The sequence below is a fragment of the Mus musculus genome, chromosome 10 (assembly GCF_000001635.26).
Source record: "Mus musculus strain C57BL/6J chromosome 10, GRCm38.p6 C57BL/6J".
NCBI classification, from domain to species: domain Eukaryota; kingdom Metazoa; phylum Chordata; class Mammalia; order Rodentia; family Muridae; genus Mus; species Mus musculus.
In genome coordinates this window covers 95,174,418-95,188,223 of record NC_000076.6, presented here as the reverse complement: position 1 = coordinate 95,188,223, position 13,806 = coordinate 95,174,418, and the positions used below count along the sequence as shown (strand labels likewise).

At 45.4% G+C, this 13,806-nt stretch overlaps 1 protein-coding gene across 6 annotated transcripts in view; it reads left to right on the top strand.

Annotated features, from left to right (window-relative positions):
- Cradd (CASP2 and RIPK1 domain containing adaptor with death domain) overlaps positions 1-13,485 on the top strand; it is a 149,400-nt gene extending 135,915 nt beyond the window's left edge. For all 6 annotated transcript variants that reach the window (NM_001330141.1, NM_001330175.1, NM_009950.3 and 3 more), the window contains exon 3: positions 12,246-13,485. In NM_001330141.1, coding sequence (NP_001317070.1) covers positions 12,246-12,547 — 302 coding nt within the window. In that variant the 3' untranslated portion in view covers positions 12,548-13,485. The remainder of the gene's footprint in view (positions 1-12,245) is intronic.
- Positions 13,486-13,806: the final 321 nt, after the last annotated feature.

Genomic DNA, 13,806 nt, shown 5'->3' with positions numbered 1-13,806 from the left:
ACATGGCGGTTCTACTTTTAATATTTCCCCACAACAGGGAGAATTTCACAGGATCCCACCCCTAGACAAAGAATTCCAGCAACTAATGAGTCCTGTGAGAGGGGAGAGGGGAGTTAGCTTCTCCCAGGGATGAGCCCTCTTCTTGTTATCCAGTGCCCAGTGGTCAGCCCTGAAACCATATACAAGCAAGCATCATAACATAACATAACATAACATAACATAACATAACATAGTGTAACACATACAAAAAACAAAACTAGTCTCAGCAGAATATATATGTATACATATATGTACTTATAATCTGTGCAAGCATATATACACACATGTAACAACTATAATTAAAGAAAAAGAGGCAATTAATGAGCATGAGATGTGAGAAGAGTTCAAGGGAAGGTAACTGTGGCTCTCTGGTTCTTCACCTCTCCCTTGCATGTTTCAGAATTGGCTTTTGTCAGCTTCTGTCTCTAAGATGTGTTGAGGTTTTGATTAGAAGCAATTGGGTTTTCACGAAGATATGTCAGTGGTAAGGAAACACATTTTTATCTCAACAACTGGCCCTTGAGGCTGGCCTAACGTTTGACCCACAAGGAGGAAATGATGTACTTCTATTTCAATTTTAAAAATTAAAAAAAAAAAAAAAGCTTGGTGGTCCTGGCACATGCTTTTAATCCCAGCATGTGGGAGGCAGAGGCAGGTAGATCTCTGAATTGAAGTCCATCCTGGTCTACAGAGTGAGTTCTAGGACAGCCAGGGCAACACAGAGAAACCCTGTTTAAAAAAAATAATAAAATTAATAATAAATAAATAATAAAGAGATAAGGTAGACAAATAAAAATGGGGTTGTTTTTCTATTAAGCTCTAAGAATTACATGTTGCATGCAAGTCCTTTGTAAGATGTATATATAGAAAGAGATTATAATACTTGTTCCCAGTCTGTGGCTTGCCTTATCTGGTGATTGGGATAGGTCCTGGCCCTGTGTGCTAGTGAGCATTCTATTGCTGAGCTGCATCTGGAGTTTCTGCTGTGTCTTATTTTTCAAAGCACAGAACTCTAAACATAGACTAATGTTTAGTTTACCAGATTCTTTCATGTACAGTGCCTTGATATTGTTTCTGTGCAGTCTCCTCATCTTAGTTACTGTTCTGTTGCTATAATAGAACACTGTGACCAAGGCAACTTGGAAAGGAAAGCATTCAGTTAGGGGCCCGTGGTTTCAGAAGGTGAATCCATGACAGTCATGGTGGGGAGTATGGTGTCAGGCTGACAGGCAGGTGCTGGGTCAGTAACTGGGAGTTACTGGGTTCCAGCCCACAAGTGTGAGTGGATGAGGGGAGGAAGGAGAGGGAGCCAGAGAGTGCAGGAGAGTGCTAGTGAGGGATGGAAGAGTAGTCAGAGCTTTTGGACTCTCAAAGCTGATTCTCAATGACACACCGTCTCCAACAAGGTCACACCTCCTTCCCAAATCCTTCCCAAACACTTCCACTGATTGGGACCAAATGTTCAGAGCCTGGGGGGCCATTCTCACCCAAACCACCACACTGTCTGAGCTGAGTTTACTGAAATGTTTTGTCTAGGCTTTCTCTTAGTAAGTTGGAGTTCTCACCTGTGTGTGTATGTGTGTGTGTGTGTGTTTGTGTGTGTGTGTGTGTGTGTGTGTGAATATGGACAACCAGTTATTTCTGCATCATTTGTTGAAAACCCCATTCCTTTCACTGACTTTAGTTTGTACTTTTGCATGGATCTGTTTCTGGGCTTCAGTTTATCCTGCTGATATTGTCTATCTTTTTAATACTATCTGCTTCTTAATTTCATAGCTTTAGTATAAAGACTTGAAACTAGGTAGAGAAATTTGTCCAACTTTGTTCTTTTTCAAAATAATTTTTGGCTCTCTGGTTCTTCACCTCTCCCTTGTATGTCTCAGAATTGGCTTTTATCAGCTTCTCTAAGATGTGTTGAGGTTTTGATTGGGAGCAATTGGGTTTTCAGGAAGATATGTCCATGGTAAGGCAACACATTTTTATTTCAACAACTGGCCCTTGAGGCTGGCCTAACATTTGAAACATTTCCCACAGTGTTGCTCCCAAGTTCACTGGAAACCCATGTATGCAGAATGATATTATTTGTGGCCAATGAGAATAAGGTCTCATTCTAGACCTTATTTCCTATATGTCACCCTTTTCCCATGTCATCCCAGAGACAAAGTAAAAACAATTCAAGCCTCTCTCGATAGGACAAGACCATGATGTGTATGTCAGCGCCCCCTTGGGTGAGAATGGGCCTTTGGAGTTATAATGTATAGTACAGCTGGGTATTGAACAGAGTGCTACATAGGCAGTGGACAGCTGAGCCTTTGAAGTTATAATGTATAGTAGAGCTGGGTATTGAACAGAGGTCTTGTGCGTACTATCTAGACACTGGACAGCTGAGTCCAGAGCATCTGTGAGTTGTTCTCTCCCTGGGTGATGATGCATCCCAGAAGCTAAGCTTTCACATGTATGTTCCCCATAGGCTGGGGGGAGAGGGCGACCAGCATGCAGATGATGTCACGGAGCTGACAGGCAAAGCCTGTCATGAATGGGATTTCATGAAACTTCATCCCAGGTTCTAAGCTTAGTTGAACTACACAGGCCAAACTGAACGCATGTAGCCGGATTCCATCCATTGCCTCCTGAAGGGACGCCTCTGGTGGATGGGTCCTTTTATACCCCTGCAGAGGCAGCTCTCTCATCAGCACCCTAAAGGATTTATTTTGACAATGGCTTATTGAGCACTAAACATATGCCAGGAAGCATTTGGGGAAGGAGGCCCTTCCTCTCCTGGGCCCTAGGGCTCCTGCTCCAATGGGTTTCAGGTTTGGCATAGGAAAGCATCTCAATTGTCCTTCCTTCCCTTTCTCTCCCAAATCTGTCCCCTGGACAAGGATCTGGCTAATATGCTTTGAAGAGTCCCAAGGGGCTTCTCTGAGGAGGTGGAGTCAGTTAATAACTAATGAGAATACGAACCTACCCCTGGAATATATGCTAGGCAAACCTCTGCATGCAGTTACTAGGAGATGAAGTCAATTTTGTGGTTACTAAGCCATGATTAAAATGAAGCAGGGTGACATGTCGGGAAGGTGGTTCCTTTGTTATGTGAAACTTTTCTTTCAGTCTCTCACATGTATGCTTCTCATACATCCGTATCTTTCAAAAGAAACATAGAAATATAGAAAAAGGTCAAGAGAAAAATCGCACCTAATGCTCATGGCTGTTAAGGGAATTAGCAACACTAATCAGGGTTGAGCCTGCATTATTTCTGAAGTCCTGCAGAATGGGCATTAGGATTGTGACCTAGGCCGCTTTCTGCAGCCATCATAGGCCTCCTAGGACAGACAACAGCACACAGCCACCTGGCCAGCTGAGCTGTGTCATCAGCTAATGACTGGCGTAAGCAAATGACTTTATTTCTCTTGTTTCGGCTTCACGGAGATACCTGAGTTAGGCTCAACAGTGGTGCTCAAGCCTCCAAAGCTTGAGACAGCCCCTAAATGATGTCCATCCTCAGCCCGATTTGCCTCACGTTCTGTCGGCAGCCTCAAACAGGCTTGTACGATGGGCCCCTGTGAGAATTTGCTGGATTTATGTGTGCTGTCATTGCATTTTACGTGAAGCGAGGCCTATATCCACTACTGAGAAAAATAACTCTTATAAGTCACTTTCCTCACAAAATTGAGATATGGAGAAGCCTAGAGAAGGGCAAGCTTGTCAAGACCAGCAGAACAGCACAGCCAGGCAGAACTTTCCAGTCTGCTTGGCCCTGCCTCGAGGCATAGTCTGCACTTTATCAGGGAGACTGGAGGACTGCCACTCCTGAATCCATGGCAACTGCCCCAGAAGTAGTTTAAAAAAAAAAAAAAACTAAACTGAAAATATATCGGTAGGAGCTGCTAACGACCAGACACTGTGCAGGGAATGAGCTGTGAACAAGAGGGACATGGCCCTGTTAGCCTTTTAACTAACTGCAGCATATGCCACACACCTCTGCCCAAGGTGACGTGTGTCCTGGCACTTCGGCTTTGCTCGCCTTCTGTCCGTCCGTATAATGGGCAGGTGTCATCGGTTTGGCTAACATGGATGCTCTGAGACTTTGGCCTTCCTGGCGCCTGATTCCAAACACAGGTGTTAATGGAGCTGAGATTGCTCTCAAGTGTGTTTTTGGTTTTTGTTTTGTTTTTAATTTTGTTTTCGTTTCAGGGCTAGAGTCCTGTTGCATTTGCAGTCAGTTAAAACATATAAATCTGTAGACCAGGCTGGCCTCGAACTCAGAAATCCACCTGCCTCTGCCTCCCGAGTGCTGGGATTAAAGGAGTGCGCCACCATGCCCGGCTAGGGCTACACAGAGAAACCCTGTCTCGAAAAACCAAAAAAAAAAAAAAATATATATATATATATCTGAATGCAGATGGTGCACATGCATGCATACAGGTCCAAACCCCACACATAAAGTGTGTCTTAAACACAAAACAGACAAACAAACAAACAAAACCACCAAACTCTTCCTTTTTTTGGTCTTCACTTGAGCCATGTTGAAAATATTCAGTACGTCCATGCTTTTTTTTGTTGTTGTTTGTTTGTTTGTTTAGACAAAATCTCAGGATAGTCTATTACATTTATCCCAAAGCAAGGTAAACCTTTCTATTACCATTTCATCCATCTTTGCAGTTCACTTGATTGCCAATCACAATATCAGCATCCCTTCTAGCTTTGAGAGGGTAACAGGTTAAGAAGCCTACCTTAAGAGATGGGGTAGGGAATTGCCTATGACCCAGCATCCAGGAGGCTGAGACAGGGAGATCTTGAAGAATGGCCTGTGTTATGTAAGGCCCTGTCTCAGAAAGAACAAAAGGGTGGGGCACTGTCTTCTTCCTCTCTCTCGGGCTTTGCTGGTACAAGAACTGAGTGTTTTGCTCTTAGGATTGCTGTTGCATCCCAGTGGGGAAGGAGCTGGCGATTTGCCTGGCCTTCAAACCCTGCCTACTACAGTCTTACTGCCAAGTCACGCAGCCCAGCTGAGCTCCATCAGAGAAATGGGCACTGATGCCTGAAGTTAACACTGTTCTCAGCATCGCTCATGGTCCTGCCCTTCTTTTAGGAATCTGCACACTAATAGGGAAAGCATCAATCCACTGGAGTTGCTCCATAATTTATAGTGATGTTGTGGTTTCTCAAACCACCTCTGTAATTGCCATTTGCCCGAAAATCAGCAGCAGAGATCTTATCCAGGGCTATGGGGCCTGCTTGTTTTCTTTAGCCTGGATATCATCAGTCTACATGTTTATATATTTTATTCAGAAGATTAAAGTATGGCTTAAAGGAATATTTAAACATTTTTTTAATTTAGAGAGTAGTCACTTATGTGAAATAATGTAATTTCTCTATTTTGAAAAAGAGAAAAACACAGATCTGTATGTCCAGATGATGTAACTTCCACATAAGGAATCCTTAATGTCTTCTGCAGGTCTCCCGGGGGGTCTCATGAATGGTTGAGGTGACCCATTGCCTGAAGGCCAGCCAGCAGTGGGAGCGCTAGCATTAAAACTGTCTGTTGGTCACAGTCTGCCCTCCAGGGAAACAGCAGGTGCTTTGGAGCTTAGTCTCTCAACAACTGCACCATGTCTTTAAGTTTCAGATGTGGTTTTAAAGGACATGGGTCCATGAACCTAACATTTCTGCCACTGTGACTGTGACGTGTTCACATTAGAGGCAAGCTCGCCCTGCTCCCCTTGGGCTGTAGCCATTTCTGTCTTTATGAGACCTTACCCCCTAAGACAATAAAAAAGTAAGTATATGATAGTTAATGAAGGTGAACATGGAGATGTTATTTATTCAAATATTTCATTCACCTAATGTCCACTTTTCCCCCTCTAATTATGAAGATAAAAAATAACTTTTTCTTATTCTCCCCAAAATATTATGAGCTCTCAGTGCTGTCCCGTCCTGCCTATGGGTAAGACAACTCTGATTAGAAGTCTTTATTTTTCCTTTTACAGGTTTTTTTTTTTTTTAGATTTTACTTATGAATTATAATGTCCATGTTTTTAATAAAAACAAACAAACAAACAAACAAAAAACAACCAATTCCTTACCCCAGAGAGCAGCTATGCTCACCCAGGAAGCAGCTGCACATTTGATGGGAATGAGTCAGGTTGTCAGATCTATAGCAGTTCATTTTTCTGAATAAGAAATATATATTTTTTTACATTGGCAAACAAAACAAAACAGCAACAGCAGCAACAACAACAACAAAAACCAACCCAAAAATGAATGTCATTTGCCTACCCCGTTCAGTCTGCCTGCCTGGCCCCAAGCAGCTGTAGTTCTTGCCAAATGGCTAAGCACAAACGCCTGACTCAGCATTTTCTTGCTCGCTGCTTCCAGCATCATGTAGTGATTACGACTCGTCAGTTCTCCCGACTCACTGTCTCCCCACAGCCCCCCATCCTCCCCCACTCCTTGTCTAGAGCGATATAAAGGCGTGCACATCTACTCCAGCACCCGATGCTAAGTTGCTGCAAGACCAGCTGCTACTTCCCATTCATCCAGCTTCTCATGGCTTCCCCGTACAAACCCTGCATGTAAATATAGAGGAATCCAAGCTATACTGAGAAGGGAAAGGAAAAGAATCCCCACAAAGTATTGTCATCATTCAGGGAACATCTGTCCATGCATGGAGATGATGGATGGATAGATGGATGGATGGATGGATGGATGGATGGATGGGCAGGCAGATGGACAGACAGACAGAAGGACAGATGGACAGAAGGATGGACAGACAGATGGGTGGGTGGATGGATGGGTGGGTGGACAGACAGACAGGCAAAGTGAGATGGGGTGTTTTTAATAGAAGAGCAGTCAACAGCTTTATTACAGAGCTTTATGGGAACTGTAGTTCAACTACAGCCAACAAGAGATGTAGTTATAAACTAGGAGATGGTCTAGAAAAGCCGATATGTATTGTACTATTTTGAAAGTTTGAAAATGATTACTTAATTTTCTCAAACTCACCCACTGTCTTAGTTAGGGTTACTATGGCTGTGACGAAGCATCATGACTGAGCAGTGTGGGGAGGGAAAGGGTTGCTTGGCTTCCTCTTCTACACGCCCTGTTCAGCATTAAGGTTGGGCCCTCCTGCATCCCTTACTAACTAAGAAAACACCCTGCAGGCTTGCCTACAGCTGGATCCCAGGGAGGTATTTCCTTAATTGAGGTTTCCTCCTCTCTAGCCTGTGTCAAGTTGACATAAAACTAGCCTCTCCTCCCTAAGATAATGGGTTGGGGGGTGGGGGAACTGAGTGGGAAAGAATTCTGACCTTTGAATAAACATTTTTTCATTGTAAAAAAATGCTATTTATTTCTCTTTACAAAGTTGGGAGAGGGGTGAAGAACTTTCCTAGTGGGCTTTGTATTTTCTAGTTGTTTCTGTGGTGGAGCTAGTGTTGCTGGTCAGTTCTCTCCCACTCTGGAGTACTACACATACACACATACACACACACACACACACACACACACACACACACACACACAGCTACATACATGAATGTTGAGCTAAGGCATCCTTTACAATCACTCTCTTATCCCAAAGCGTCAGGGGAGAGACTGCTGTATGCAAAGCATTGTTCTGGGCACCTGGGTGCATCACTGGGCAAATGGACGAAGCTCCGTTTGCTCAACAGGAGTTGACAGCTCCAGGGACATTGAGCGGTGCCAGGGACGGGAAACCGCAGCAGCACACAGACAGTGGGTAAGAGGTTACAAGGTCATAGGTGGACAAGGGAGATCTCAGAGGAAGTAGGAACTGCATCTGAGAGCTGTGAAGGTGGTACAGCTTGATGAGAAGTTCTACTTGTGACCGAGGAAGTGTCCCACAGAAAGGGGAGAGCTATGATAAAGCTGTGGTCTGAGGGCGGAGCTCAAGGAAGGAGAAACAGCCATGTCAGGTCCTGGTGAGGCTGTGGAAGGTGTGGCTCCCCGAGAACATCTCAAATGTTTTATACAGTTTGGAAAAAAAAAAAAACTGTAGCAAATATTCATCTCACTGGTTTTTTTTTCCTTCAGAAGGTTTGTGGTCTTTACAAAACAGAAATAATGGATTAACCAAAATTTATTCTGAAGAGCCTGCACGGCTTGCTTCTATTTTAACAGCTGTGTAAGGGGATGCAGTGCTAAATGATTAGTGGAGGATTTAATGAGAACTCAAAAATCACAGTCTGAAGAAAATAATAAAATCACTTCTGAAAGACAGTACCACATTACAGCTAGATGAAGCCTTGGGTGCCATCTGGCTTTATCATTTACAAATGATCGGTCTGGGAAATGTGAAGTGACTTAGCCCATGCTACCTGGTTACCTGCTTGGTGACAGGCTTGTCTTTAGAGACTGACCAGACCTGCTAATCCAAGGCCCAGAGCATATCCACACTAATTTAGTGAAAACGCAATTGTTGATAACAGTCTCATTGAGTTTCCTAGACTTGACAGTCAAATCCAAGTTCCCATCACAGTGAGTAGGATGTTATTTGTGTTTGCAATATGGCCTTCATCTTTGGGGTATACTGGAAATTGGTTGCAGGAAGATCAAATAGTTGATTCCTCTGCCTTTTGGGGAACACTGGATGTGCTTTGTGGTTGCCCATCAGAATGAAGGTTTCTAGTTGGCTTGCTTTTCCAGGTGCTTTTCTTACAGCCTCTGCTGCCTTCTGAGCTGGAGGTAAAAAGATGCCAGAGCACAGCATAGACACCAAGGCTCCCTCCCCAGCGTCCACTCACCTGAGGCTCCCTCCCTAGCATCCACTCACCTGAGGCTCCCTCCCCAGCATCCACTCACCTGAGGCTCCCTCCCCACCATCCACTCACCTGAGGCTCCCTCCCCACCATCCACTCACCTGAGGCTCCCTCCCCACCATCCACTCACCTGAGGCTCCCTCCCCACCATCCACTCACCTGAGGCTCCCTCCCCACCATCCACTCACCTGATCCCTCCTCAGCATCCACTCACCTGAAAGGAAAGTAGTCAAAAGCAAAAAATAAACCCTGACACCAAATCACCAGCAGCATACAAAGTTTGGAGAAGTGTCATGTACGGAAATGTCTTTAGAAACCCTTTTTAGGACCTAAAACCCCTTACCTACTAACCACCAACCCCCTTCCTCCCTCCTGTCCCAGCTGCCACACTGTTCTCTGCCTCTGTGACCACGATGATGTCAGGTCCTTCCTCTGAGTGGAACCGCAGGGTGCTTGCCTTCTGTGGAGAGGCCACATTTACCTAGCACAGTGTCCTCACAACTAGCCCATGTTGTAACATGTCAGAACTTTATTTCTTTTGAAAGCCAAATAATATTCTACTCGAAATGTTGGATAACCAAGTTGGTACCAGAGTTCTCCAAAGCAACACTCCCAACCACAAAATAGGAGTGAGGTCTATAAACTTGAAAATTATGCAAGGGGGAATAAAATTGTTTATATAGCATAATGGTATGTTTATAGTTCAAAAGTATCATGTTAAATAGTTTGAAATAATGTATAACTAGTTCTCTAAATATAAAGACATTGTTCTAATGAGACAGTAGGCAGTCTTGACCTGAAACTCCTCAGAGACTACAGCAACTGTGAACATCTCTTGTAAGAAGTTACCTAGAGATTGTTGCAGGGAAATATTAAAAAGTAAACCTGGTTGGCCCATGCTCCTGCACTCCTGCCAAACTGCCACAGGGCTCCCTCTGGGCCACTCTCTGGCGGGCCCCTCCCCCCTCAGTTCCTCTCACTACCACATGGTCAGCCATCACATCACAATATCCAGTACCCTGGTAGAATCAAGACTCTTAATGCTGAACCGGGTGTGGTGGCACATGCCTTTAATCCCAGTACTCGGGAGGCAGAGGCAGGCAAATTTCTGAGTTTGAGGCCAGCCTGGTCTACAAAGTGAGTTCCAGGACAGCCAGGGCTATACAGAGAAACCCTGTCTCGAAAAACCAAAAGAAAAAAAAAGACTCTTAATGCTTAATTAGCCAATCAGATTTATGTATCAATAATATCACAATTTACAAGATGCCAATACAATAATTTTAGAGCCAATTGATAATGATAAAAGCTTTATCCTAGTATTGTGAAATCATAGCTACCTGTGGCTGGAAAACGCCATGCGGGTTCACGTCCACAGCCATCTTCCTTCTCCTACTCTGAGATGCTCCCTGTCTCTACAACTCTTAGCTCAGCCTCCCTTTTCCCTGTACAATCACAGGCCTCCCACTGCCCTAATGTGATTGGACAGGGAAAATCCTACAACATGTGATAAAACTGACCACTTGTCACACATCAAAACTACAGACGCAGGAACACAAAAGGGTGGGGCAGGGGATGCAGACTATCACTTGAGAATCAGGAAGATATGAGGCACCCTACAAAAGCAACAGAAATCAAGCATTGTGAGGGGCAGGGGGAGAGGGGCACAGTGTGTGTTCCAGAGTGTCACAGTCAGAGGGTTTCCCTTCAAGTGTTTATAATATTTTTCCTTGGTATTGTATTACATATTTAACTGCAGGTTGGGAGGGCAGTCAGGTCATCTTCCAATGTAACTAAAAGCAGGCGGTGGAGGAAAGCTCTTCTGCCACTTTGAATGTCATTGAGATTTAGCCACCTTCCTGCACAGCGTGTAAGGAGGGGTCCAGGTGGAACAGTGGACGACTTGATTTCATAAAATCGTTGCTGTTGATTTATTGGACAGCAGTAACATCTTCATTATTCAGATTGCCTCATGGTCCTTTTTAAGTTGCAGAACTGACAAATACTGAAATGGTCTTCGACACTGCTCTAGAGTCTTGGCAGCTGACGGTTCTGGAGTCGGAGACAAGGGCTGTGGGACCCACAGCTCTTCTTGCAGGGTCTTTTATCTTCTCGTTGAATCGGAAAATGAAGCAGGGGCTGGTGACTGTGGAGTACGCTAAGTAAACTGTGATGCAGCTGGCCAGCAAGTGTCATACAGATGCTGTGGCACATATGACCGCGCCTCACCCTTAGCACCGCTGCGGTCATCTTGGATGCTTAGAGTCCCTCTCAAACTTCCCTTGGCCTCTGTCTCTGGCACACTCCAGTTCCTCCACCTTTGCATATGCGGTTCCCTTAGGAGGGGCTGGACCACCCTCTTTACCCAGCATTCTCTTTTCAGGAGCTAGCTTTAGCTTCTTCGCTCCATGGCTCACATCCAGTTAGAGGTCCCCCTCCCCGCCCCCCGTAGAATGTCAGTGTCTGTACAGTGGCACAGTTACAGCCACACACACACTGGCACTCTTCAGAATCCTGTTTAGCAAGTGTAAGGTCAAGCTCTCCCCAGCACCTACTCCTACGCTGTAGGCTTGGCTGGGATGGTGAGACAGCTCGAATGGCTTCTAGTCTCTTCTCCCATCACATCTTGCCTCTATGGCTTGTTTTTTTCCTCAGGGAGAGGGGATGCTCTGGCTTCCTGCTTCTGTACCTTCTATTCTGGGCGATGTTTTATATTGAGGCTGCCAGGAGAGAGAAGCTGTCAGTTTGGCCTCGAGCCCCTCCCCACGACCCTTCAAGGGGAGCAGCACTCACAGCTTGGAGCAGCACACTGCTGGCCCCCAGGCTGGTATTGAGGGGAGTGGTTTTCAGCCAGAGCTCTTGATAAGATTTCTGACAAAAAGAGACAGGAGTTTAAAAAACAAAAACAAAAAAAACCTTGTGACAAAATAGTGTGTCCGTGAGCATGATACATGTTTGTCTGTCTATATACACAAGGAGGCAGAATTAAGCAACTATCCATGGATTTTTCTTCTTAGATCTTCTGCAGTGAACACTTTTAAGAGATGCTAAGCGGATGGCCTAGTTGGTCATCAAAGGGAGGAGAGGCCCTTGGTCTTGTGAAGATTCTATGCCCCAGTATAGAGGAATGCCAGGGCCAGGAAGCAGGAGTGGGTGGGTTGGGGAGCAGGGGTAGGGAGTAGGGGATAGGGGATTTTCGGAGAGGAAACTAGGAAAGGGGATAGCATTTGAAATGTAAATGAAGAAAACATTTAATTAAAAAAAAAAAACTGAAGGGGGGGGCGGTTTCAGCGGCACGCACGGTTCAGCCCACGAAACTGAGCAGTACAAAAAGACCGGAAATAGTCGCCTATCTGCCCCGCCCCATTCTCAAGTCTTCCCTATATGAGGTGCTTGCTTTATTCAATTTCCTGTTCTTTTCCTCCTCAGGTGACTGGATGGCCGGAATCCCCTCACACATCCTCAGCAGCTCGCCATCAGACCAGCAGATTAACCAGCTGGCTCAGAGGCTAGGCCCGGAGTGGGAGCCCGTGGTCCTGTCTCTGGGACTGTCCCAGACCGACATCTACCGCTGCAAGGCCAACCATCCCCACAACGTGCATTCGCAGGTGGTGGAGGCCTTTGTCCGCTGGCGCCAGCGTTTTGGGAAGCAGGCCACCTTCCTAAGCTTACACAAGGGCCTCCAGGCAGTGGAGGCTGATCCCTCCCTGCTCCAGCACATGCTGGAGTGACCTGACCCCCCCCCGCGCCCCCCCCCCACTTGCTGTGGGGGTGGTGGGGCGTGGGTTCCCAAGTCACACTGGCTGAACCGGACTTTTCTCAGCAGGTGGCTTTGTTCTGGGCTTTTCAGTGATCTGTTTACGGAAAGAGATCGTCCACCACTCACTCAACCATCGATTGGCTTTAATTGCTTGAAGACTGCGCTGTTGTAACTATGGTTTGGAACTTTGTGGCTGGCCTTTAACAGGAGGCCAGAAAAAACACAACACCCACCCTACCCAACCCCCCAAAAAATCATGCTACAGCATCGAATGCAGGTGTCCTGCATACAAGGCAGCTACACTTGTGTTGCCTGGAGACTGGATTGTGCATTTAGCTCTTCATAATGGTGATGATAATAAAAAAGCAAATTGTGATATAGAATGTGCCTCTTTCAATGAGAGAGTATTATATCACACACACACACACACACACACACACACATACACACACACACACCACTCTTCTGTTGCATAGACGGAGGGTGTAAAAATATGGGAGTGGAGCAAGATTGATAGCAGTCATGTGACGACGGAGATAAATAACTCAGGCAGGATGTATAGATTAAGCATGAGACACCGAAGCTCCCTGCAGAGGCCAGGGAGAGAACGGAAGACCTTCATCTTAACAAATTGTATGAGGAGTCTCTGTCCATTTGTTAAAGGCATTGGATCAGAGACAAGAGGGCTCAGTGTTTCTCTTGAGGCCTGAATGGCTGAAGGCGGTGAGTTCCCGAGGGGCGTCATGGGTTGTCCAGCCTTTCATTAACTGCACATAGTGTTAGCCAGACAGGTGTACGTGTTTGTCATCCCATCTAAGAGACTGAAGCAGGAGGATCACCTGTACATGACTGCTTCTTTCAACATTTTAAAATGTGTAACTTCTATTAAATTCTCTCAGTGCAAATAAAGTGCGTGTCCATTGTGTCCTTTCAAAAACCTAACAATAGATAAGATGAGGAGAAGCAAGAGTCTCCTTGTACTCCCCGCAGTCAGTCAGCTTTGCTCTGCTCTGCCGTCAGTTTCTTAGTTAAGCCCGCCCGCACATCCCTTCTGCAGCTGGAGCAGGATTGCCCTGTAAGGCTCTTTAACACTTGGCTTCCTTGCCTTAACACATAGCACTTGTTCCAATGCCAAAGGCCTTTACAACATCCTTTGCTCTTAGAGCACACTTGCAAGAGCTATCGTTTTGGCAGCACCTTTAAAGAGATTGAAGGCACTCAGCTTCTAAG